Source organism: Platalea leucorodia (genome assembly GCF_965183815.1).
Source record: "Platalea leucorodia genome assembly, chromosome: 5".
Classification (NCBI taxonomy): Eukaryota; Metazoa; Chordata; class Aves; order Pelecaniformes; family Threskiornithidae; genus Platalea; species Platalea leucorodia.
The window spans coordinates 51027759-51055211 of NC_138827.1; the positions used below are offsets into that span (position 1 = coordinate 51027759).

Sequence of the window (27453 nt, forward strand, 5' to 3'; positions counted from 1 at the left end):
GCCCTCCCTGACACGCACCTTGGCACCGCCTACAAACAGCATCCCCCATGCCTGCCCAAGGTGCTGCAGACAGCGGCGGCGGCGATGCTGTGCCCAGGGTGGAGGCAAAGGCACGCAGTGCCACTGCGGTGCACAGCCTGGCCGGGAAGGGGACAGGGACGTGGCACAGCACGAGACCACTCACCCACAACACTGACGCCGTACCAGCATCGCTCTGGGCAGGGGGAACGGGGCAGCGGTGATTCCCCAAAGCAGGAGGATGGGGGCTGAGCAGGAGCACGGGTGCCCGCCTGTGCTGTTTCGGGTGCCCTGGGGCACCCAGCAAGATGCTCCGGAGGGAACCGGCACTCTCTGAGCCAAATCAGGGCCTCAAAACTCCCCAGAAATCCCGCATGGATGCAACTCACCAAAGGTGCCACCAGACAGACCCCAGCCGCCTGCTCCACCCAGCCCCCAGTGTCACACGTGTCACCCGTCCTGCACCGGCCTCGTGGTCCCGATGGCACCCGGGTGCCGCTGCCCCCCTGCAGCCCACCGGGAGCATCCCGTCCCCGCTGGTACCCCCGGAGGCTGCAGGAGCACCCCCGTGGCCGAGGCTGCAGGAGCACCCACCCCGGGCCCCATCACCCCCCCAGGGCACCGCAGCCCCTCGCTGCCCCGGGGCAGAGCGGCGGCAGGACGGGGCCGCGGGCAGGAGGCGAGGGCTGTCCTTACCCCCGGAGCAGCATCAGGAGAGGACTGGGAAGAAGGAGAAGGCGGAAGAAGGGAAGGAAGCAGGGGAGGGGAAAAAAAAAAATTAAAAAAAAAAAGGAGAAACCAGCAAATCCCGGCCCCTTCAGCCGAGCCAGAGCTCAGCTGCTTGGCTGGGCTGCGGGGCCGCGGCCGGCCCTGCCTCCCGCCCAGGCCTCCTCCTCCTCTGCGCGCCCCCGAAGCGCGCACCCCACGCTGGGGCACGCCGCCAAATCCTGCACCGACCCCGAAGCCGAGCCGCCTGCCCCCGCGATGGCTGGCGGGTGGCCCCGAAGGGCGATGCCACCGCGGCCACGCATGGCACGAGGGGACGGAGGGGACCCCGTGGGAGGGGGCAACCCAACGCCCCGCGTCGGGACGGAGGGAAGCCAGGCCGCCTTGGCCAGCTCTCAGGAATGTCCTTTGTCTGGGCTGCGGGTTTGGGAGGCGAGCGGGGAGCGAAGCCAGCCCACCTCCCCGCGCCTGCCGGGGGGAGCGCCTCACGCCCCGGTGCCGGAGGGGTCTGGCCCACACCAGCAGCTGGGGCTGGTGGAGGGCAAAAAGGATGGAGAGGGTGGTCCCGCCGGGGTGGGGGTGTTTTCTCTAACAGCCTTCAGACTGGCAGCAGAGCCTGCTGGCTTTAGGCACCCTCCTGTGAGCATCACATGTTTGCAGATGTGGTAAATTTTCCTGCTTTCCCAGAGGTCAGATCCTGCCTGGACCCCACGGCCAGCCCAGACCAACGGCTCCAGACCGAGCATCTTCAGGTGGGAGCCAGGGGGAGCCGAGTTTGGTCTATCCCTGTATCATCATCCCCAAAGCCAGTGTGCACCAGGCACCCTGCAGAGCCACCCGCACTGAAACCCCGTCCCCCCGCCCTCCTCCCCTGAGACCCCACAAAACTCATCACGCAGGAGGAGGGTCCCGGGTGGGCAACCGCTCACCTGGAGGTGCCGGGGCTGCCATCCCCGGGGGGCAGGATGGGTGCTGCGGGGGCCATGGGCCTGCCGGCTCCGCTCCGGCTGCTGCTTTAAGCCGCAGCTTTTGATATTCGTGATTGGTTTCATAATCCCAATCAAAAGGAAATCACCAGGATTATGAAATTGTTTTAATCCTCCTGGCTCCAGCCACACTGGCCCCCGCCAGCATGAGCAGCAAGAAATCACTTTTATCTTCTTAAAACATCCCCCACCACCCCAGTGGCCCCAGGGCCCCCATCACGGCCAAAACTGAGCCTGAGGGCTTCCTTCCCCGCAGCGGCTGGCCGTGCTCGCAGAGGGCATGGGGGCTGACTGGCAGCGGGGATGACTCCTTGCCCCATGGGGGACAGAGCGAGCATCTTCCCCCAGCTGCTGCCAGGCAGGAGGGGACCGCTAGCAGGTTTGGGTGGAAGAGCCCAGGGCAGAGAGCGCCTCCTTGCCCCGTACCCCAGCCCTGGGGTCCGACCTCCCCTGTGATGCCAGGACCCATCCTTACCTCCACGTCGTCCCGGGGATGGGTCCTGGCTCCTCTGCCCAGGAAAACGCGCCTGGGAGATGCCGTCCCCATCAAGCTGGGGGCAAACCGCCCGGTGAGGTGCCAAAACAAGGGCAGCCGGGATCCTGCCACCATCCAGGCAGCGCAGGCAGGGAGCCGCGGGCAGGGAGCGCCCGGGGCGCGGGGATTAAACCTCCGGGAAGCGGCTGGCGTGAGCAGCAACAGGCTTAGAGCGATTTCAAGGCACTGGGCTCTCTTCTGGAAGAAGACTGATTGCAAGAGACGATGAAGGGATTTAAGAGAGCAAAATGAAAGCACAGACCCTAGACAAGCCAGGGCTGGGCTCCTCAGCCTCTGGTCACCCACTGTGCAGGGAAGATGACACCTTGGACCAGAGACCAGCTGGAGAGAGGCAACCAAAGGCTCCCAGAAGGACCAAGAGCCTTTAGCCGGTACGGCACAGTCTGTGCAGAAGGTTTCCTCCAGCATCACCCCCGGCGTGTTGGGTTTGAGCCCTGCCCATGAACCTCACCTGCCCACCGCCAACCCCTTCTCAAACATCTCCCTCCCCCAAGCACCTCCGCCACCTCCCGGGACACAGACGTCCCCCACCTCCAGCCACCAGTGAGGGCCCGCAGCTCCCAAGGGCGCAAGAACAGCGTCTTTTGACAGACCGGTGGGAGCAAACGCTTCATGGGTGGATGCGGCACCAGGGGGTGGGATGTGGGAAGAAAGACACACAGACCGGGGACAAAAGAGCCATCAGATCATTGGAAAACAAAGAGCTTGTAATAATGAAAAAAAGGACAGATTTCGTAACCAATCACTTTTTCCTTTGAAAAACACAATCACAGTAACTTTGCTTTATACAACCACCTAGAAACTATGAAACAGTATCACATTGTGCATTTTTTTTTTTTTTTTTAAACCTACTTATCAAGAAGGGTATTCCACACTTCAAAAATTATATCCATTTGGGGAGGAAAGAGGAGACAGCTAATAGCGCAGTCACAGATACATCATGAGTCCAAGCAAGCGGCAATTCTTTGTCCTCACCTTTTCCACTTAGCCAAAAAAGAAGAGTGGAGAAGGGGATAGCAAAAGAGAAAGGAGGAAAGAAAGAAAGCACCCACAGAGGACTAATCACACTCCATAATTACTTTTGACATCTACAGGGCTTCATAGAAAGATCATTTAGACCAACACAGCGGGGAGGGGAGAGGAAGGCGGCAGCGGGACCCGGGGGGAAACTTTGGCATTTCCACCCTGAGCCCCCTCCAAATGCCAATCCTTCGCCAGGAGGACCTATGGGACGGAGAGATCATTGCAAGTTCTACCAGGCTGCCCAATTTCTCCTCTGGAGCAAGGAGTTTGCAATTTGGTTTCTAGAGCTTGAGGGACTGTCAGGCCATGGGGGGTCTTCCCAGGCAGGGTCGGTGCCTCTCGCCCACCACGGCACAGCTGCGCCGGGGCCAGAGCAGCCCCCGACTCCCACCGGGAATAGGGCTCGGGCATCAGCATCAGTGCACACCCAATATTCCCAGCCCTTTCCTCTCCTCTCCCTGCAAAACCTGCATTTCTCTTGCAGCCAGGATGCTGCAGTGGGGACTGAAGGCCCTGAGGGATGCCGACACATTGGTTTAACCCCACGGTGGTGGCGGGTCGACAGCTTATCCCAAGGTGCGGTATTTGGGATGGCATCATGTAAGGGAGGCAAGGTCTGATGAGGTGACAGCCACCGAGCCCAACTGTGACTGCTGCAGAGTTACCGTATGGATTTTCCACTCTTCCCCCAGGAGCCCCAGCCCCTCTTTTCCAAGGAGATAAAACAATCCAATCGCCTTCTGGAATAAAAATGTAAATAAAAAAAAAAAATGCTTAAGGCAGAAGATCATCTTCCCCCTGCGAATGCAAAGCAGAACGGTGGAGGAGAGGAGGGAGGACACGGGGCCAGAGATGGCTTTTGTGTTCCAGCGGGAGCCAAGCCATGCCCCAGTCCCAGGGCACGTCCCAGCATGACGGCCCAACATTGGGGCCACAAACCCCCAAAAAGCCTGGGGCACACGCTCAGTCACAGCAAGCGGTACGCAGCAGTGTCCTTGCAGGATAAAGCCAAATTCACTCAGTTGTTTAAAACGCAGGCAAAGCTTGAAGGCTTTGCACCATCTCCCTTGCTCCTTGGAAGATCCGCAATAAAATCCCCGGGGATTGTTATCTCCTGAACCAGGGCGGTGCTCTCCCTCCCTGCCTCCCACACGGCTGCGGCGGCCGAGCACCGGAGAGGAAGCAGAACAAGCAGCACAAGAAGGTATTAGGGAAACAAGAGCAGCAGGATCCAACTCTGTTCCACAAGAGACTTTCCCCCCCTCGAGATTTTCATGGTGAAGGCTGCCGCCGGTCATCCCCCCGTGCCCTGCGTACCATTGGCTTCGGACAAACGGCAAAGACACCGATGGAACAAGGAGGGCCGGGAGCAGGGCAGGGAAAGGCGCAGGACAAGCAACAGCCGACTTTGGGAACACGCCTGGATTTGAGTGGAAGGAGCTTATTTGATACATACAGGCCGCAGCCATGAGCGCTGCAAAAACATTTCTTTTAAAACGTGGTGGCACAGCATCGATTCCTGTTGATGGAGCAGCTCCCGCTCCTGCTGGCCAAGCCTGCAAAGCCCAAACCTGCCCCGCTGCCCCTTCAGGAGCGCTCCCCAAAGCACAAGGCATTGCCTTCCCCAGGCGGCGGGACCTGGCGTTTCTGGTCACACGGTCCCAAAGCCATGCAGGGAACTCCAGCTAGCACATAAACTCTGGATGCTGCAAATCCTAATCCCTGCAACCTGAAAATCCCTGGAAGAGCAGGAAGGATGGAAAGCAGCAGGGAATCAGCATGAAGTAAGTTCAAAGGGAATCTCCAAAAGTGACCAGCCACACTGTGGCATCTCCTCCCCTTAGACAGGACCATCTGCAAGGGTTTCAGCCAGACGAAAGCAGCTTCCACACCATCCTCAGAGCCGCACACACCCACAGCCTCCGACAACCTCTGCACCGAATCACAAGGAGAGGGAGAGCTCAACACCCGAACGCCAGCGCTGCTTCGCAGCAGCCAGAGCACAGCCCTGTCTCAGCTTCCACTTTCCATCCAGCTACACCCCAACAACTGAAGCACTGGATAAAAAAAACCCTCAGTTCCTTTTAACTCTGCTCTCCATACTTCTGGATTGTTGCCCTGCTCTTCTCCCTCCAGGAGTGTTTCCAAGCACCCATTAGCAAAGCCCACTCATGAAACGAAGCCGCCCTGGGACTGTCCCCGCTCCCGTTGTGCGGCTGTTCACAAGGAGCGACGGGGCTATTTTCTCTCACCATCTGCTCTGCTTCATTAGGTCTCCCTTTATTGGCCAGATGTTCTCGTAGATGTGGAGCCATCCCGGCTTTAGCACTCACTCTCAGGAGGAATCTGCATGCATTTCTCAGAAATCTCTGGGAGGGAGGGAACAGGCAGACCCAGCGCTGGGGAGCTGGGAGCCTTTAAAAGCCATGCCTCTGGGAATTCAGGCTCCTTTCCCCCGAGAGAGCCAAAAGGGATGATGTTTTATTTTAGGAGATAACGTTTGCTAGCTGTAGCATGCCACCTCCCCTTTTTCTTATTTCTCCTGACAACAAAGACAGAGAAAGAGGGAAGGGAAAGAGCAGAGCAGGGAGCAGAGCAGACAAACAGACTGAATTCTTGCTTCCACTAAAGACTGGTGTAAACTACAGAATGAGAACTGAATTACTTGCAAGCTGACCCTCCCCGCCAGGCTGGGCAGCGGAGGGTTGGCCGGTGCAGCGGCAGGCGGACAGGCAGGACGCAGGCACCCGCCCACGCCCCGCACTCCCCAGCCCAGCTGAGGAAGGCAGCGTGCTCCCAGGGGACTGGCATCACTTCAAGACATCTCTTTGTATTTTTCCTTCCCTCTGAAAGGACGAATTATCAGTAAACTCTGTTTCTTTTTGTAAAGAACCACTTGCTTAAGTAACAGCACTGGTTTATTTTGGATTGCGCCCCCCCCGGTGCAGCTGCCCTCCTCTAAACACCCCTAGGTAGGTATGCCTTCACTCGTCTCCCACCGCTCTTGCTGGAAACACCTACGCGAGGTTTGGACACGGCAACAACTGCTGCAATGCAAATCAGGAAACTAAAATATTTTAAGGGGCTTTATATCTCAGACTCCACTTCCATACGAACAGGAACCCTCCGTTTAAGTAAGAACAACAGACCTAAGGGAGTTAAATACGGGAAAACAGGCTCCTGGGCACCAAAAGGATGAACAGCACCTCCCCTGCTCGTCCAGCCGCCCTCCCGCCGGAGCAGACCGCTGCTGCAGGAGCTGCGAGGAGGAGCACCCCAACAGACACCAGCTACGCCACCGCGCACACCGCTGACAGAGCAGAGGCATCTCCCGGCAGGTCTGCCCCAGTTTTTTTATAAGTTGAGAGCACATCACAGAAGCGTAGGTAGTTACAGGTTTGCAGTGTTGCCCTTGGCCTGGCATGGGTTCACGACCACTAAATTTTAATCTATTTAAAATTAAATGAAGAGAACTAAGTTTCCTTCTTCAGTTCCTCTGGGCAAGAGGCACAGCAGGCAAACTGAGAAAATGCAACATACCGGTCATGTGAGAAACCATGCTATTAGCTAATCAAAAAACAATAACCACTGAACAGCAGCCGAGCAGGAATTCCTGCAATACCATCGCCCTAACTAGAGGCAAGTCAACGGACAGAGAGCAGTGTGAGGATCCTACTTCGGGAGTTTCACCCTTCCCTTGCAGTCCCAGCCATGCACCACAGCTGCCCACGAGCCAGGAAGGCGGCAGTCCGGGGGACCTTGGCCATGCCAACCCGACCCAGCGGCAGCAGTCCCGGCTGTGAGGTTCAGCTCCAGCTCCCCTCGCCCACCAGCACTGCTGCAAGAGCAGGGAGCACACGAGACACCAGGGGAAGGACAGCGGGACTCTGCAGGGCCCTGCCTTTCCTTTCCTACGGGAGGAGAGACCAACGAGACCATTCAGTTAGCATCACTCTTACGACATAATTTACTCAGCAATATGGCTGCCCTTTACCCGAGTCTGCTTAACAGTATCGCACTTCCCAAACTGGGTTAGTGAGACAAGGCAAGGGGCACGAGTAACAGCTGAGCTCCAGGGCAGCATGCCGGGATAGCACCCGACAGAGGCTTTTTGCCAAACCAGAAGCCTGGAAGAGACCTATTTTCAATTTCACCCTCCCCATCAGGTGGGCACAACACGGTCCTTTCCATGCTCCCCAACAGCTCTCTACCACACCACCACTCCTGAACCCCAGCCTGCTAAACTCCCTCCCTGCCCACGGGAATCATCACCTCCTCGCTTTGTCCCACTTCACTTCTGCTGCACTGGGCTGCAGGAGAACACCAGGAAAGCTCCCTGCTCGGTATGGGATGCCCTCACTCCATCTAAGGATAATTAAGGCTTTGAAAAACACTTTTTGATCTGGAGAATGAAGTTCTGAAGCCTTTGTCCACCTAGCTTTTTGCACTGTTGGTAGGACCCAACTCTCCTTTCAAAAGGGCCTTAGGATCATCTGCACTACTTTCACACAGCTGCATGGAAAGCTGGCGTTGAACCGGCACAAGAGACATGCCCAGAAGCAGTAGCAGCAACTAAAAAAAAAAATCAGAAAGAGAAACTTTGGTTTAAAATAAAATAAAATTGAAAAGAAAGAAAGAGCAAAAAGGTAAACACAGGTGCAAGTTGTCTCACGAGAGGGGTATTTGCAGGGCATAACCCCACAACCCTGGAGATCTAGATCTACATTCCCGGCTTTGTTTTACTGTTACAACCTTCATTGCACAGGACTCAAAATCACTCTCATATGGTTGTTAAGTTTCATAAATAATGTGAAAACTATATGCAACAGATACATCATATTTCAAAAAAATTATAAGAAAAGTTACATCAAATTAAAAAGTAGCTTCATGAATGAAGATACTGCTCTAAGTGCACTTTCCCTGCAAGTGCGGCCAGTGCCTCAGCGCTGGATATGAAGAAAAAAAAACAAAAACCAAAAAAATCACATTTAAAAACTTAAGTCCGGTTTCAACCAGTCAAAACCGGGCCAAGCAGAAACTGAGTGTGCTCTTGGCACTGTCCCATGAGGGAGTCCCTATGATGCTTCGTTATCCAGACAGGTTTGTATGTCCTTGTTGAGACTGTAAACAATCCTTCTTTCCTGAACTGTCCTCTTTATTGGCAAAACAAAGTAAAATATTTTATTTTTTTTTTTTAAAATAGAACAATAAAATTAACCCAGAAGAAAAGAAACGAAACACAGTGAGCTTGTTGGAGTCCATAGGATCTGGTCTGGAAGAGCTCAGAAAACGTGTTCAGTGTTTTCTCCTGTTTTCAGCTGGAACTGTACCAGAGATCGGGTTACTTGGGGAAGAGGGGAACAGAACGAGAAAACAAAGGATGCGGAATAAGAGACGGTGGCCATCTCATGTGTTCGCTTCATTCGCTAGGTCCTCTATCAATACCTTAGTGTCAGAAGCCTTGGACCTGGAAAAAAAAACAAACAGAAAACACTCATTGGGGGAAGAAGTGAAGACAGTAAAACCACAGTGCACTTGGGGGAAAAAAAAAAAAAGGAAAAAAAAAGGTCTTTCTTACACAGAGAGGGAATAAAGAGGCTACTGGAACTGTTTCACACTCTCCCACTCTCACTGGGAATAGCAGAGCCTTATAAATATGCCCCAGCTGTCCCTCAGCATCCTCCTCCCACGGCTCTGCCCACGCCACGCCACGCATGGACAATGCCCTCTGCTGGGCTGCGCCGACAGACGGCCGGGGGCCGCCGCGGTGCTGCTGGGTGGGATGCATCCATCCACCCCTCCGCACAAAACTCCACAAAACCGCTGCAGCAGGCGCTGCAAATCCAAAGGAGCGTTCCCGCTTGACCTGTCACTGGGCTGCACAAAGGTACAGCAGCTTATTTTGGAATGTGCTTGATATGTCTCAGTTCACTGCATGTCTGAGGGGTAAACGGACACGGTTGTAGGGGATTCGACCAGGCTTTGGCCCACATCTCCTCTGCATAAAGTTTTTCAGTCTCTAGCAGCCATACAAAGACTGCTGGTATTGGTCACATCCGCGTACTCCGAGCCAACACAGATATGAGACAAGCATGGCCCAAGGGCTGCGGCTCAGGCCGGAGCACACCCTTTGCGTGACAGCCACGGCTTCCTTTTTCTCCCATTCACCCCTCCCACGCCCTGATGCAACAGGGGGATGGACGTGCTGCGGGGATTGCACAACACCCATGACAGCCTGTGCTTCAGTGTCCCCAGGGAGCCCAAGCTTGCCTCCTGGCCAAAGGGCAGGGCTCCGCAGCTGGGCTGCTGGGGCAGAAGTGATGCCTGGACACGGGAGCACCCTGCGATGCTCAGAGCACAGGCACTGCAGTGAAGATAAGCAGTCAACAGGTTCAGGGCTGGGGTACAAGGTGGGGAAACATCTAGGCTGTAAAGAGGAGAGGTGGAAAGAAACAATGCATGGGTTTAGATTTGGGAGAGGAAAGGGTCCGAGATCTCACACAGCAGAACTTAACCAAATGATAACTGAAATCTTGGAGTGGTCTGAAGCCTGGAAATAGCCGGTTGATGGGAACCTCTCTTCCAGGTTTGGATTTACAACCTCCGGCAACTGCTGCAGGCTATTTTTTGCAGGAGGGGAGTTTTGTAAAGGGAACTCTGTTTTCCACTGGTTTACCAGAACCCCAAGATGATGTAAAAGATGGATCAACCCTCCAGCAGAGAAATATTAATTTACTAATTGGACCCGTCCTCCCTTTGAATGACTATTTTGGCTGAGATCTTCGCATGATTACCCAGTCCATAAATGGCCACCAAGCATTAACAACAGCTCTAACACATGATTTGGTTTGTTGCACTAGAGGAGAGGCAAAACATACTGTGAAGCAAGACGAGGTCTACGCAAGGACACGCTCTGGCTGCGCTTCCACTGTTTGTTCTTGCGGCGGTTTCGTACACCATCTTCCTGGTCCATCATCTGATCCAAGAGCGTCAGGTCATCGGCGTTGAGCGGTGCCACCGAGATGTCCCTCACAGCACGGAACTCACCACAGTTGTTCAGGTGCTCGTTCTCCAGACGGAAGAAGTTCCACACAAACCGCCTGGGTGAAGAAAAAGTCAAAATTACCAATTCGGTTCCACTTTTACAGGCATTGCCTGTGTTTGGCAAAGGACTGGTACATGCACCTAGATACCACTGACTGTTCTCACTGATCGAAGTGCCTCTGGGAACATGTTGGGAGTACAGAGAAACAGCAAATGACTAACAGCAGCACCTGCCACAACATCGTCTCAACTCTCTGGAGAAGAACAGATCTGTCAGGCTCATTCATCGTCCTAACGATGACAGCCCTAGTCTGGACAGCATGGAGGCACCAGGCGTTACAAGCAAAACGCAACCTCCACCATCTACATGAGTGAGGTTCAGCTTCAAGGGCTTTTACTCATCTTGAGAAGTTGTGGAGGTAGGTCTCCAGCTACAGTACAAGTGTGTAAAGAGCCCCGAAACCTTGCAGGACCCAAATTAGTGTTTGGAAAAGCAGCAGACTTGAAAAGAATTGTAAATCCAAGAATCAAGTGAAATTTCATCTGGTAATTTCAACAAGGTAATTTTAAGGAGAAATTTAGTAATAACAAACCCCTTGAAATTAGGTCTGGGTTCAGAAGAAACTTGGGCAGGAGGCCAACTACCTCCTCCCGGAAAAAAAATAAAAAGTTGCAGAAACGACGAGCATCAACTTTCAAAAAAAAACGAAATGGCGGAGATGGAGAAAATCAGTAATGAAGTGAGGAGGAGGAGATGGAACTGGATCGGTCATGTCCTGAGGAAAAAACCAACAGAAGACTGCGCTGTGGCCCTTGCATGCAGCCGCAGACCGATCGAAGTGGAAGAACGATGTTCGCGCCTTGTGTGCCTCCTGGCACTGAAAGAATTCAGATCAGATCAGAAGAAACTGAAAATGCAGCAAGAAGGACCCAGCCCCACATTGCTGCAGAGCCCTCTACAGCTTTCTTCACTCAGCACCCTGTTTGGATTAAATGTTCCTGTTAGACCTAGTCTTCCATTTCAAGGACCGGTACCTTCCATGTCCAAGGAGCAAGGCACTTCCTACCAGGCTGACGTTATACAAGTAATAAAAATGTAAGAGAGAAATGAACTGTTCAGTCAAGCAGCCTTACCGGAATACCTCAAGTGGGGCAAATACAGTAGAAATGATGTCCCCAGCGTACGGAAAGATTTGCATGGAAGTGAGGGAGATCTGGATGGTCCACGCAAAACGCAGGATCACGTCTTCTACGATGGCACAATAGTAGTATGCCTGAAGAACAAGACAGACAAACAGGACAGCTCATCGTACATGTTCTGCACAGAAGACAGACCTCTTCAGCCTTCAGGAAGACATGGAATTTGCTGCTCAACCACTAGAAAAGTGAACAGTATGAAACGATCTCTTTGAAACAAAGGAACTCTACTGCTAGAAAATCCCAGCACATAGCATCCAGGAATCACCAGCGGCCAACAGCAACATGCTCTAAACTCAGCAAGTTTTGTTAAAATATTAAAAGCCTTTCCTAATGTCAGAGCAGGCTGTATACGCACTTTCTGTGGGTAGACAATTCCTTCTCGAAGAAAGGTATTTTCACCAGCATTTTTGTCAAAGAGACCCCAGTCCATCTTCAGGTCCCAAATAAGGGTATAGCAAGAGCTGATGAAATAGAAGATAATCCACAGGTAGAAGAACACTTGGGTGTCACTGTGGTTTTTAGCTGGAAAACAGAAGAACAGCATACTTCAATACAACTTAAAACAGATTACTTCTTAAAACACCTACAAATTGGCTGACATGATCAGTGGAAATAACACCCCTTCTAATCAAGCTCTGGGGAAATCAGGCTAGCTAATCTGAAGCAAACCAAAAGCCATACCAGGACCAGATTCATATTGTCATTTAAATTCCACCTTCATCTCGTTCATCGTTTTTCACTTGGGATTGAAATTTGCACTAGTATGTTTATTTTCTTGAAACTTGTGGTAGACCTGCCATTCTAACTCTGAACAGCAGGTGGAAGCTGAGGGCCATATTTCACAAAAGCCACACGCTCGTACAAAGGAAAAAGCAATGAGGTAGTGCTCAGTTAGGAGGGTTTTGTAAGAGAATATTTTAGTTTGTCTAAATATAAACAACTGTGAATTAGTGCACTAAAAGCCTGAAAGAGGATGGGCAGTACAGGAATTTCCACTAGCTGTTTCAGAGGCTGTGGTGGCAGGGGAAAATAGGCAAAAGGAAGGCAATACATTAACATGTATGTACAGATCCTGAAGAAGGCTCAATACAGAATTTTAAATGCCCATACAGAGCTCCTCTTCGTGAAACACAGGACTGTGGGACCAAAGTCCGCTCACTTGCGGATATGCTTCTGCAACTACGCTGTTTCCCATTCTCCCCTCAAAGGTTACGCTGCTCTCTCAATTCAGCTGTATTTCCCTACAGCAGTCAGCTGGGTAAAAACAAACAGATCTGATAACTCTGTTTGCTTTTAATTAGCAAAATCTGGATCATAAAGTTCATTAAAATAAAACGTGTTATAATGCTTTGCAAGGCTGAGACACTTTGCATCTCCCCGCTGTCAGGAGTCTTTCCTCCTTTCTGTGCAGCCACTGTAATTGCTCATTCACTGATTCTTTCTAACAAAGCCAATAACACTTCTAGCACAAAAAAGCCATAATGTTTCCAGTCCAAACCCAGTGCCACGCTAAGTGACGGCACTGTTTTCCATATATGTGGCTTTAAAACAACAGAATCCCTGAAGCTGATCACAGAGGGAGCAACAGGGGGCAATTTGCTCTCTCCTTCCCTTTTTGTTTCTAACATTTACGATATAAATGTAATGCAGCAATCCGATAAAATTAATGGAGGTGAAAATGAGAGGCATCGTGTAAGATTGCATTCCTCCCATTACGCCTTTCAGGCTTCCTGGACATGATGTGTAGGATATAGGTCAAATACACACACTCATTCTCCTTTCAAAACACACCCCCTAAAGCAAACCTATTAAAGCCACTTACGCAGCAAAGCCTATCTGCAGTGAAGCTTCACATCAGCGGAGGAAAAGGACACGAGATCTGCTGCAGCTCTCCGGTTTGACTAGCTTCCCTGCTTTTGTGCAAGGTTAGAAGCCTTTGAGCAGTAACCCCCATCCTCCCGAGGCTTGGCTTTATCCAGGGACAGGTCTAGCATCGCATCACCCGCCACTGCCGCTGCAGAGAGCCATGACGTCACCCGGGAGCAGGCACAGAAGTCCTGCAGAATACGGGCTCTGATGCCCAGGTACGTTAATCCTGCTGCTTTGAAACCACCTCTCCCATCCGTTTTTGAAGTGCAGCTGCCCACAAAACAGGACACAGGTGAGGTTTTTGGAGCATAGCCATTAGGGCTCTACTGCAAGATTTCATTCTCCCCCAACCAGCTCCTCTGAAGCCTCCACTACATTATTTCAGGAAGAAAAGGCAGATGCTGACATTAGGTGACTCAGAGACACTAAGCCTGTTCTTTCCAACGTTATTTTTAGCTCATTAGATCTCCATGTTTAGTTCCCACTACCAGATCCTAAACAATAATTCAGTGGTAGTTAATGGGTTAAGTGCTTTCGAAGCATCTAAAATGCTCCAAACTACCCTGTGAGGCTGCATGCTTCCTATCGGTAGCTTAGGCTTGAAGGTTAGGTCACGCTGCTATTTTTTTTCCCCTTAAGGACAGAATTCAAATAAACTGAGTCAGTCTTACTCCACATCTTCATGGAGCAGACATGGAGAAGGCAGCGCAGACAGTACCATCCATTGCCATGCCTTCGGCCACATCCCTGGCACGAGCCATGCCCTGCAGCAAAGCGGCATTGCTGGGCGCTCCTTCGGAGTCCTCCAGTCACGGAGGGGACAGTCTGGCCCCAGACTATCATCTCAAACTATATAAGGGGCTAACAAAACTGTATCTTAAGTTGGCAGTTACACAGGAAGGTGTTTTCAAAGGTTCATGCTGCTTAAACCTGAATTGCCTTAAAGGTTATTGTGTGCAATTACAGAAAGGAGGAGTACCGGGAAGAAAAAGACTCAAGTAAGAAATCTTGTGGCATTAACCTCATCGACCTCAAAAGGATGTGCTTGCTGCTAGTTAGGTTATCGTGGCCTCAGCTCCCTTTCCCTGCCCCTATCTTTGCAGCAGTCTTTTCAGTGGCACCTGGGGTCACGCTGCTTGCTCCTTGCTCCTGCTCGCTTTCTCACCGACCGGCTCTGTAATGCATTCAGCTCCTGAAAAATTTCATTAAAAAAATAAATCACTCCCTGGTAAAATGCTCTAATCAGAACTAGCCTATTGTCTTCAGCCTTGGCCTTTGAGTCCCTTCCTTTAATCACTTATCCTCCTTTTCCTCCTGCCTGCAACTCTGATACCTTCCTTCCTTCTGTCCTCATTGGTATTCAGCTGGTGTACAGAAACATGTTACTGCTCTAGGCAAGCAATTATATCTCAATCTCCACTGGCTGGTCCTAGTGGCCCTCTTCACCGCTGCTCAGGGGGCTAGAAAATCAAGGCATTCATATTCTGCCCAGAGGCTCCATCTACTCCTCACCTGCCAGTTTTTCAGTAGCAATACATAGCTGTGCATATGTATGATGATGTCAGGCTCTATTTAAGCAGGAACTGTTTCATCCTGTGTTTTTTCTTTGTTTAATGGTGTGCTGGAAACCACCAAAACCCATTAGAGAGCAATAGTCTCAGGATGAGAGAAGCACTCTGGACACCTGGTAGATCTCAACCTCTCCAAGAGGGGAAAAAAGACCAAGTCTTCAACATCCCATGGACTGCAGCAACCCTTTGGCAGCACAACTGCCGGTCCACCCAGCAAGAGGTGGATGAAGGACCTTTCTACTCGATGCTCCAAAGGGCACCACCATGTAGCAACTTCCTAAGCCACAGTTATTCAAAACAGCACGTGCAGGACGAAACATCGTCAGCACAAAACTCGACATGTGAGGTTGCAGGTGCAGCTTTACCCTCCCTGCCGATGGGCAGATTTCAATACACGGTCACATTAGCATGTCTGCAACATGGAGGTGTTCAGCTACACCAGAGGCTATTCGAGTTGGTAGTGCCCTGCTATCTCCACTTGCTGCAAAGTTGATGGGAAGCAGCATACCACAGGGGCCGTCTGCAACCTTCACCACAGAATTTCCATTAACATCCGCAGTTTACCCTATAAAAGGCAATTCCAGTCGATACTCTGCACAAATACACCTACAAATTGCCCCAGAAGGTCAACTGGATAAATAATGGAAGGCTTCCACCTTTGAACTGAAGCTGTGAATGGACACAGTCCCAGAAAAAAAGCCAAAGGCACTTGCAGCAGAATTTACTGCCTGCAAAAATTGCTGATAGACAATATCTTGGATCGCAAACCCAGCCCCAGGGGACACAATATCTGACTAGCATTCTGAGAGAATACTACTCTGCAGAACTTACAGCCCCTTCTAAACACAGGCAAGAGAAAGGTTGCTTTCCATCAAAGATAGACAGCAAATACTATCCCGAATGCTGTTAATATTGACTTTACTTCCAAAGAATACTATCTGTTTACCCTGCTGAATTATTCTGGGGAATGTAAACACTATATAGTATTCAACACGGCAAAAATCAATGCCATGTATTATTGAAGATCTGGATAAGAGCACAATGGCCCTCGATAAGCACTCCTGGTGTGTCAGCCACTGCAGCTGGCTGTGGTTTCTGCTGACGGTGAAAACTGCGATACGAGCTGTAAGAAGCATGAGGTTATCAGGAAACACGGTCAGGTAAGCCCTGCTACGAGACAGAACTGACCCAGCCCGAGCAGTTCTGCCTCCAGCGTCAATTAAAAACCTCTTGATCGAGGCATGCCAAATTCAGTCTCCTTTAATGACCAGCCTTTCAATCACAGATTTAAGCAGAATCAAAACAAAAAAGTATGTATGTACAGTGTGCTAGCCAAGCACAGATACTAGAGAACTGAGCGTATACTTTCTGCCACCCAGGTAGCCCAGGGATGACATGTGCCCATTAACTCCATCCCAGCACACAATGGGAGGGGGGTGACAGCCAGAAGTGACTTATCTGCATAAGAACCGCCATCAGAATGACATCCCAAAGCATTTGTCTAACACCTTACTGCTTGAAGTGCAGTATTACCGCTCCCTCAGTAATTATACATCTTAATGAGGGAACAGCAGCAGCATTGCCTTTCTGCCCAGCCAGCACGTACCGCTGTTTAATACTGATCAATGGCAGAGCCATGACATGACGGTGGACTTAATGCAGTAAAAAGGCAAATAACCCGGAGGAGCACACGGAGGACTCGCCATCGTGCGCTGATGGGCTTTGTCAAATACCAACCGTTTCATATGAACAACCTTCCCGTTAGACTCTGCAAACCTCTGCCATAGCCTCCAGGCACAATTTAAAGCACAGCAGCAAGATACAGCGCAGTGAAGAACTGTCGGAAGGCAACATCTTGTTTCTTCTTCTAGTTAGATTCTACATTTGTAGAGCAGGGAAATCCCCAAATCGTGTTTTGACTAAAAACACTCTGCAGGTTTGCATTGGGTTTATAGGACGATATGACTGTGTCTAAGTTCAAGACATCACAGCAAATCTCATTGCTTGTATCTCACAAACAGAAGAATGTGATGTAATTGCAAACAGGAGGAAGCGCGTCAGTCATGACTGAGATTTGATCTGCTGCTTCTTCTGGTGGCTTCTCCAGCATTTGAGAAGTGTTCTTGGGGGGTATGTTTAACTGCTACCTTGAGAAGGATGGGGTTTCCAATCTAAGTGTTTGCCAGCAGTCTCATTAATAAGAACATCTAGATTCACAATCAGAAATAAATAGCATGGTAATCAGGGCCTTTGTTGGACAATTTAGGACTGGGACACAATGTCACACACTACCTCTATAGTGCTTTGAGATCCCAAAGCAGATTCCTTCAAAATATAACAGCAACAAAAAAAATCAAAATTTAAAAAAAAAGAAATTGTTGGATGATTGCATCTCCCTAGATTTCTGCAGCACCAGAGAGCTCCAGACTTGCATACATTTGAAAGGAAAATCACTTGTGATGTAGTCAGTTGCTTTTCTTAAAATGTTGCATTAAAAAAAAGTCAGGCTTACCCCTCTTAAGTGCCCATGAAATGAGGTATTAGTAGGCCACCGTTTTTGCTTACATCTTTGTGCTGGTTTTGGCTGGGATAGAGTTAATTTTCTTCATAGTAGCTAGCATGGGGCTATGTTTTGGATTTGTGCTGAAAACAATGTTGATAACACAGGGATGTTTTAGTTACTGCTGAGCAGTGCTTACACAGAGTCAAGGCCTTTTCTGCTTCTCACCCCACCCCACCAGCGAGTAGGCTGGGGGTGCACAAAAGTTGGGAGGGGACACAGCCGGGACAGCTGACCCCAACTGACCAAGGGCTATTCCACACCATATGACGTCATGCTCAGCACATAAAGCTGCGGGAAGAAGGAGGAAGGGCGGGATGTTCAGAGTTATGGTGTTTGTCTTCCTAGGTCACCATTATACGTGATGGAGCCCTGCTTTCCTGGAGATGGCTGAACGCCTGCCTGCCGATGGGAAGTAGTGAATGAATTCTTTGTTTTGCTTTGCTTACGTGTGTGGCTTTTGCTTTACCTATTAAACTGTCTTTATCTCAACCCACGAGTTTTCTCACTTTTACCCTTCCGATTCTCTCCCCCATCCCACCCAGGGGGAGTGAGCGAGTGGCTGTGTGGTGCTTAATAGCCAGCTGGGGTTAAACCATGACAACCTTATTCATTAGTGTTCCCACTTCTCCAGCCACCTTTAACACAGAAGTGTATGAAGTGATACAAACGGTACTATTAGCCCACTTTCCAAATCCCAGCTATTAAAATCCATCTCTCAGCTGCAATCTTGAGAAGTGAATACATGAATCACTCAGTGGCAGGGTGTCGAGGTTGCCTCTCCCCCACAGCGCGGCTGCCAGCACCAGGAATGTCCCGCTTGACATTTGTAGACCTACAAAGCATGGGAAGATTTCCCTGTGGGATTTTATGCCTCATTTGTGCTGACGTTTGGGGTGCGGCAGCAGTTCCCGAAATCACTCTGCCTAACACCCCCTCCTCCCAGGCTACCCGCTGAGCACAGGCTACCATCTCGTCTCGCCTTCCCCGCTCACTTACCGCAGGCTGCCGGCAAGCAAGCTCCTGCTGGCACCTCCACCCCGGCCAGGGTGGTCCTGCCGCAGCCCTGCCGGGGTGCTCCTCATCCTTCCCGGCTCCACCCTGAAGCACCATCACCGGGACGGGTGTCTAAGCAATTAGAGGAGCTAACAAGCCGGCGTGGAAAAGCCGGGCTCGCTCAGGGTGCCGCAGAGACCCACGTCAAAGCTGGGAGGAGGTCAGAGGCCAGGATGGAAATGTTTGCCCATGGCAATGCCTCCAATTCTTCACTAATGACGCTGCCGCTGCTCTGATGGAAAGGATCAGAAAGACTGGCTAATGAACACAACTCATTACTGAAGGCCTCCTGGGCATGGGATGACAGGGTTTCAGACAAAAATTCATCCTAGCTCACAGCAATGTGACAGACATTGCACGTTTCGGCTCCAAATAATCATCCTGATGGAGTTGCCAGGATGCTGTGCTAAGGCAAGCCGTGCGAAAACGGCAAGTATTAAGAAAGAAGCCAGTTAATCCCATTACAAAGTTTGTTTTACTTCAAGAGGTCAATCCAAGCATTCTCTAAGGCTCTTGTGACACCTAAATCAAATGATCTGGCTTGCCACAGCACTGACAGCTCTTCCAGTGCTGAGAAAGAGAGGGAGAGAAGGGAGATCTTGTACCGTACTGACACACAAGGGATAAGCTAGGGAACAGGACTTGACAAATGCTACTTGCTTTCATGATTTTTTTTTTTTTAAAGTTTTGTACGTTTTAAAAAAAAGATTTGTACTTGAATTCTATATGTCCACTTATTTTGCCTTGTTCCACACCCCACTCCCTAGAAATGAAATGACATTTCTCAGTTGAGGTGGTATAAGCTGCTGCGCCAATGCCTGATTTCTGTGAAAGTCATTTTAGTCCCAGTTCTCACATCACCTTGTTCTTGTCTCCTGCTGTAACCATTCAGGATCGCAGTTAATTTTGTTCCACCTACAGGATTGTACAGGTTGTACCCTGTAGTTTCTAACAAGGTAGCACCAAGGGCTAAGTGACACAACCCACTATCCAGTACTTCAGCTGGCAGAGAAGAGCAGAGCTGAGGTGCAGTCAGGTATCCTGCAGCTCCCAGCGCAGCAGTCTGATGTCACCACCATCCTGCCGTGCATCATTATCCTCCACCTGGAAGCCATACCGCTCCCCAGCACAGCTGCGGTGGGAGAGACCATGGGAGAACCAGCAATCCGTTCCGGTGTGAAGTCAGCTACGCCAGCCGGTATCACCGCTGGTAACAGCTGAAGCCACCGTTATTAATGAGGAGTGGGCAGCAGCTATGAGACCTGGGAATCTTCCACTATATTTCCAAAAAGCAGCACATTTCCCATTCATCTTCATCTGGTCAGACCTGGCCGAACCTCTCTATTAGTAAGGGATGGTCCAACACCTTCCTGCAAAAGCCCATTAATCGAAGGATGACTCTTGCCTTGACAGTTCACGTCTCTATTCCTTGGCAAAGCAAGGATTTTCACAGTTTTCTCAGGCTTTAAAAAAACAAATTACACATCACTTCATTAGGAGAAGCCTGTTTCTGAAGCGATGGTGAGAACACAGGCAGAGGCACTACCCTTTAGAGACAGCCCTATTTAGTTAACTTCTGTATTTTTAATTACTGTCAATTTCCTGGGCTGTTTAATGAGAAAGCGTGTGGCAGTTGTATTATCTTAGACGGACCTAAGACTCTCCATGGCACTTCCGAGCCGATGACAGCTAGTGTTCAGCAGTCTTATTGGGAGTACCTGGAAAGGGCATGGGAGCAGTATGGAAGAAGAGATGCTTGCTGAAGTTTCCTGGCCACATGGATTAACTTTGGAATAATTCAGAGGTTAATAAATAGCTGGATACTACCCAGACCACGGTGATTTCATTGAATAAGGTGTGTAAATCAGACAGACAATGAAAACTTGCATAAACCATCCTTTCTTTCAGTTAAAGGATAAAATCCCACATAGCTAATTTTAACCCAGTACTTGCACTTAAGCTCAATAACATGTTCCTGAAAAAAACGAGGTAAACACACAAATGCTCATGCTGAAACAGCAAATCCCACAAAACAAGAGAACAACGGAAGAGTAGAAAGCACTCAAGAAGCTCTGTTCTTCAAGCACAGAAACCAGATCTATATTCTGTGTGAGCCGGATACTTTTGATGACACTGTGGGAGCAAAAGGCATCAAGGTAAGAGAAAATTGACAGAGAGTAGCAACACCAAGAAGCATCTCATTTTAAGAAGAATGAAGCTGGAGCATAAATCATGCATAAAGCTTAAGAAGCGACCAGCACTCAGAGTAGTACAACACAACTCCAGTTGCATTGTTTCTCATAAGAGCCGAACTCCTAAATATAACAATTCTATCTTACAAAGGCTGAACTGGGTCTGAGTGAGGAACGAAACCAAGGCTGGCTATTCTAGGTACGTCAGCACACCCTGTTAAATGCAAGTACACTTTACACAAGAGGGGATCCCTGTAGAATGCTACTACAAAAGCTGGACTGAAGCGGAAGCAGCTATACTGGTGCGTTTGTCAAGGAAAGTGCATCTGCTTTTGGCAGAGCGAAAACACTGCAAAAAGTAGTTGTGTGTCAAAATAACACTGCACTCGGGGTAAATATTCTACTGCAGACTTGGGCTTAATCATTTGTTTCCCCAGCACCACTTAGGTTTCCGCAGGGATTAAATAAGGCAATATAACATTCAGTTGGCTAGCTCTAGGGGAAGGCTGCTCAGCGCTGCCAGGGCAAGTAAAGCAAGCTTAGGAAAGAGACGGGGGCAGAGGCTTCTGCTCGGCTGTGCTGCGAGCGGGCAGGGACCGGCGGCACGCACTCCAGTTGCTAGGTAGCTTAGAGTTACAGATATGCCTCATTTGCCTGTGCAAACATACCCCGCAGGACTATATTTACAGAACACGGCCTTTGCTTCCCATTCCTTTGAGCGATATAAAAATACTGAGAATTCTTCCTTTGGGAGCTGCTCAGCAACAGTTGCCCTTGGGTTGCTGCTGTCGTCCCTGAAACGTGGCCGTGTTTCTGAGCCATGGTGAAGCGGGCAGCTTGAGTCGGCACTCGTCCACGCAACTGCTGCCTGCTCTGGTCTTATGTTAAGGGGTAGCGTCTCTCACTTCAGCTTCATTAATTCAAGAGATGATAGCTTGGTGTTAACTCTGTAAAACTGGTCTAGCTCCAGGACAACAGGATTGCCAGTTTGGGAGAGAAAATCTAACAGATCTTACCAGTCCAACATCCCAACTGCAATGAGCAGAGAAAATTGCATTCTGCATCTAAATCAAAAGGAAGAAAAATAAAGACACAGCTTCTCTAAGGGAAGAAAGAATCAGAATTATGCACTGCCTGAGTGATACGAATTATTAAACAGTGGTATTTTGGGGGAACTGAGATACTAGTCAAGAGCCCACAGTACATACACTGTGCTACTGGGGGGGATTCCTTCGCTACAGCAGGTTTGGAGAAGGGAGTACCACACATGACTAGAAGCAGCATACATCACGTAAACATCGTAAGGCAGCATTTGAACATTTCTTTAGTTCGAGTTGTTTTCCAAAAAGCATAAGAAAACAGCACAACAACGCCGTAAGTGCACTCTGCATGAATTAGCTGTTTTTCAACACCAGCAAACCCTCCTAGCCACCCAGTCCATCTTCACACAGCTGGCAGACACAAGCTAAAAACCTACAGTGCAGCTACAGATTATTCAATGTTCAAATCAAGGGTGGAAGACAAGCCTTTCCGGAGGGCTGCGGTGTCCCCAGGACTCCCAAGTGGAGAACAGGCACTGGTGTACATTACCTGACCTCCCAAGAAAAGGCCACCAATTACCCTCTTGTCCTGGCAGCCGAAAGCTGTCATTCCAGAGGTATAAGTCATAGGCTTGCAACACAGGCATGAAAAACTGTTTAAATAAAACTCTTGTTACCACAGCAATTAACAGGTTCGTTAGCTACTGCAATTTAGAGCAGGTCTAAGGAGCAAGGATCTTTACCAATTTGACACTTGTTTTGAGCAGTGCTTGCGTTCTTAATAGCAAGCAGCTAGCCCCCAACAGATGTTCTGTAGGTAAGAGATCGGTGTTTGTCTCTGCTATCCTTAGGCAGACACGGAGAAGGTGTGGGCGGGCAGTGCATCTATTTTCAACAGCAACATCATAACAACTTGATGATAGACCATCTGATTCCAAGTTCAAAAAGAACTGGGAATCTATGTAAAGCACATAGATAAAATTGGATTCTTAACAGGTATAGCATATTAGAAAGTGCATTTATGGCAGGATGGGAATAGGCCTACAGGGCTGAGAAGACACAGCCAGGTCTTTAGGCAGCCCTCTGAAAAATTGCTACAAGCCCAGGCACAGTGACATTTACAAAATCTGTGCTAATATGCAATTTCCAAAGGCCGTGAAGCTTCCAAATTTTTTTATATGATACCAACAACTATGTGCTATTGACTCCCACTAACAAAACCGGACAGACAAAAGCTGAGAGTCACGAACATCTCTCAGCAGTTGGAACAAGCCCCGTGCCCAGCTCGTAAACACCTCATTACAACCCACTCCCTGCCAGACTTGAAGAGCAGACAACAGTTATGTGTGGCAGCAGCGAGAACAAGGGTCAGCGGTACTGGCGCGGACGCAAACTTCAAGGGGAGCAGTAAGAGGTCAAATTCTCCAACAGGACATTTTGACAGATGCTGGTTTTCCTCTTGGTTCCAAACCTACTCCAACCTTCCCGCAGAAGACTTTGCCAGAGTGTTCCCCCCTGGGAAGGAGAAGCATTCGTCAGCCTCCCCAAAGCAGGCACCGCATATAAAAGCATATAAGCAGTGACTATAGCCAGGCAATCTGTATGTGTCTCATCTTGGGGTTTGGCGGCGGTGACTAACTAGACTGGAGGGCTGGAACCGAAGAGCTGCAGAATGTCACTGAGCAAACAAGTTAAAACGGGAACAAGCTCCAGGGACACGGCAGTGGGGAGGAGACGCACAGAGGGGCCAGGCGCTTCATCTGCCCCTGGTGCTCCCACGCCGGGTTTGCGTGTACCTCCGAATACAGAGCGCCCGACTTCCAGCCTTCAGCCAGCCTGCACCAGTGCACTTCTCTGCCATTCAAATGCAAGGCTTGACAAACATTATCGGTGTGACTTCAGGCCCAGCTACATCAAATCAGCCATTTCTTTGCCACAGGAAGGTTTCTAATAACCCTGCCGCCCCTCCAAAAAACCAGCATGTTAACTAGAAGCATGCCTTGAACACTTCTCCCTGCCCTACCACAATCATATTTCAGGATAAGTAATTGCTCACGAGCGCATGCGGTTGCTAATTTCTGGAGATACAGAAGGCATATATTTTCAAATAAAAGAATACAGCTTTTAGGACTTCAGAACAATGAAAGGCAGGGCAACTGCCTGAAGTGCAGAAACTAAAAGCTTTTTTCTTCAGAACAAGAGCAGAATCGAGTAATTGTCGTTTCCAGGGAGATGAGGAACTTGAGGGATCAGAGCTCAATCTGCAGTTAAATGGATTGGAAACAACTCCCTACCAGCTGCAGAAAAAACATGGATAAAAAAACACAGGAAAATCCAGAGAGGGCATTTTCCCAGCACTGTGCACATCTCCCTGTGTTCAGGAATGATGGACTGACTTTGTTCAGATGATCCAGGTTAGCTATTCACGAATGCCAAGAGAGAAGCATTTCCTATGTTATCCCTTTCCTTATACATCTCCCATTCAACCTCCCTTCACAGCAAAAACTGACAGGTATTGCAGTTTTCTCCTTTTGAGAGGGAAACCTGGTAATTCTCTCTCACTCCTGAAGTGCAATTCTAAGCAGATCATGTATGTGAAAAATACCTAAAAGAAGATCTTAAAATACTCTTTGCAAGCTAGGCAGGCCTTTGCCTTTCAACTGACATGTTTCACAGGTGCCAAAAGACAAAAGTTCATACTTCAATGGGATGCCAAATTCTGAGCTTCTCCCATGTAAAAAGCAAATCCCATGACTTGCAAAGGATTTTCCAAAATAACCAATACCTTTGTGAGTGCTGTAGAGGGCTGCAAATGTCACCACGAAGAAGGTGGTGGAATATTTTCCAGCATTAACCAGATGAAAGGCCCGTTTGTTATCACGGTAACGGCGCAGGCACTGGATGAATCGCAACCAAGCAGGGATGCACTGAACAACTGCTCTCACTCCGTAGGAGTAGCTGTAACAAATCTGATTATCTGCAAGAAAAAAGTTTCAGGGACACAGAGTCAGTAAGTTTAAGAACTCCTATTGTCTTCCTTTCTGCAAGAGTAATATCACTTGACATGAAAGCAATTCCCCATCAACGTCTCGTACTTAGGCACACACACATGTATCCAGAACAGTGAGAAAGTATCCTGAAGCCCTTTACTCCGTCTTGGAGGTATTCAGGTGACATGACATCAATAACACATCTAGACAGATCACCATCTAACTCCTTCACTGCTGCCAGTATAATTAACGTGCAAGAAGATTAGAAATAATCTGTTTTTAAATTTATTTTGTGCTGTTGGCAGTACTGTGAATAATCAAATTAAGGATGGAATTACAAAAGGCCTTTGACACTGAATTTTTGTGCATAAATGGGAGAGCATTTCCACACTCTGCAGGACAGCTCAAAAAGGCTACTTTGCCTAAGATGTCCTTGACCCATTTTTCTTGTATATTGTAATAAGAAAAAAAAATATGTCAGTGTGTGTTTGAGGTTTTTTGGGGTTTTTGGTTTTGTTGCTTTGTTGTTTTTTTTTTTTTAAAAAAAGCAAAGCCAGGGCATAGCCCTGGCTTCAACAACTGGGGTGAGAGGTAACTACACCAACATGACTTTGTGTCACACCCCTGATGTTTGAAAGCCTTCTTTTTATTGAGGAAATGACCAGGAAAACCCCAGCTTTGCCTGGAACTTCCAAGCACGCCGTACTCTTATGCTGTCTCACTCAGCACATCTAAACCAAACACCCCACTGACTAACAAACATTTGTTTCTTATTCAGACTAATGGACACAAGTTATTATCTGGTACTTATCCCAAAGTATTGCGCTATCATTCCACTGTTTGGATGGGAAGAGGACAAGTTGTTATCCACTCAGTTGCTTTATTTATTTTATTTTTATTTTTAATAAATAAACATATAGTTACTTGCAACACTGTCTTAATGGGAAGAGAAAGATCAGATAGATTGGAAGAACAAAGTGAACACTGATGCTTATTGAAGCATACTGCAAATTCTTTTGGCAAGTGTCAAAACCATCAGACAACAGGATTTGCCAGCAATCACTGCTTAAAATGGAAAGACAACAGTCTGATCCAGGAGGAGACAGGTACTATTTTGCCACTGGGAAGGCCAAAGTCAAAATTCATATGCCAGCTCTGCGGCTCTTCTGGCTAGAAAGGAGAGAAGAGGCAGAGCACGCACAACCCTGGCGTCACAGCATCAACTCTAATTGAATAAGGAGTAGCAATACCAAGCTCTGAGGAAGTTCCTCCATCCTCTCTTGCTTTAGGGTACTGCGACGGAGCCTGTAAGAAGCAGGCTACAGCACAGAAAATTGTGCTTACTAAGCTCATGCAACTCATTTTCATGCTGAGCAACAGGAACAGGCTAAAAGCAAATACATGGTTAAACCACTATGAAATAAAACAACAATGCCAGGAAAATGGATATCTCTTTCCAGTCAAGAAGTGCTGTGCCTAAGTTCTTTGATGAATATACAAGTCAGGCCAAATGACTGGATTAGGAAATGAACACTGATGTGAAATTCCATTTCTCTGGATGGAAGTAAGAAAGGGGAGAATCTCTCTAATGCTGTGTTTACAAGAAACGCCAATTATTTTAGTTTCCTATGTCATTGGTAGCCCTCTTCAGAACAGATGATTATGAAGTTGCCTTGCTCAGTGTTTTTCAGGTCATTTTGACCACATTCACATGGGTCATCAGCATTACTCTACCTGTATTTGCCAGAAGTCCAGCACTGTCCTCCCACTGAACCTCAAAGCTGTAGAAGCAGATCATGTATTCCAGATCCATGAGTATCACGACCAGGCTGTTGAGCTGATCAGCCAGCCAGAAATCTGCGAAGCCTACCTTGTGGAAGGGAGCAGTGAACACTCGAAACTGTCAGGAAAAAAAAAGAAAAGGAATAATTCATGACATAGCATCAAAGACATCTAAATGCAGTGGCAGGACATCACAGCATTGAACAAATATGGAAATAACGGAAATGCTTGAAGATTTGTTGCTGACAAAAAAAAGATAACTGTCTCCTCATTTTTAGTACAAATAACATTCCTGCTTTTCTCCTCCTGTATGCAACTATTCATGTTCCAAACCCCTTTTTGGGTTGGTTTTTTGTTTGTTTTTTTGTGTTGTTTTCTTTTTGGGGGGGGTTGTTTGTTTGGGTTTTTTGGTTTTTTTGGGGTTTGTTTTTTTGGTTTTTTTTTTTTTACTGGCGTAAGAGACCAGCCTCCTCCAACCAAGCTCTTTCCCATAAACTTCCAGTCTCCATGTAAGAGCTCTACACAGCTCCATTTCTCCCGCTGCTCCTCATTTTGATCAGCACTTTCTTTCAGGCATTTATGTCATGTCTATTGACATCTTCCACACTTACCTTCTCCCTCACACTTAATGTCACTTAGATTATAGACCCTCAGCATGGCCATTAGTCTAATCCTGGCTCGGTTTACTTAACACATCAGCGGTTCTTTGGCGTTAGAAGTTGTAAGAGTGAAGATTGTTACTGTCGGATCTCCCAAGCCCTCTAGCAGGGAAAGAGTTAAAGGAAGGGCAGAGGAAATCCTATTGACAGTCAATCAGACTCCCCCTCAATCCCAGTCCAC

At 48.8% G+C, this 27453-nt stretch overlaps 1 protein-coding gene across 4 annotated transcripts in view; it reads right to left on the minus strand.

Moving 5' to 3' along the window:
* Positions 1 to 3063: 3063 nt before the first annotated feature.
* The window catches only part of XPR1 (xenotropic and polytropic retrovirus receptor 1), a 117346-nt gene continuing 92956 nt past the window's right edge, over positions 3064 to 27453 (minus strand). The window contains exons 10-15 of one of the 4 annotated variants that reach the window (XM_082313331.1): positions 26566 to 26731; positions 24627 to 24818; positions 11909 to 12075; positions 11488 to 11627; positions 10188 to 10409; positions 3064 to 8776 (exon numbers count right to left, since the gene is read on the minus strand). In XM_082313331.1, coding sequence (XP_082169457.1) covers positions 8716 to 8776; positions 10188 to 10409; positions 11488 to 11627; positions 11909 to 12075; positions 24627 to 24818; positions 26566 to 26731 — 948 coding nt within the window. In that variant the 3' untranslated portion in view covers positions 3064 to 8715. Of the gene's footprint in view, positions 8777 to 10187; positions 10410 to 11487; positions 11628 to 11908; positions 12076 to 13254; positions 13693 to 14216; positions 14615 to 23066; positions 23357 to 24626; positions 24819 to 26565; positions 26732 to 27453 lie in introns of those variants that run through there. The other 3 variants (XM_082313333.1, XM_082313332.1, XM_082313334.1) reach the window with 3 other exon arrangements.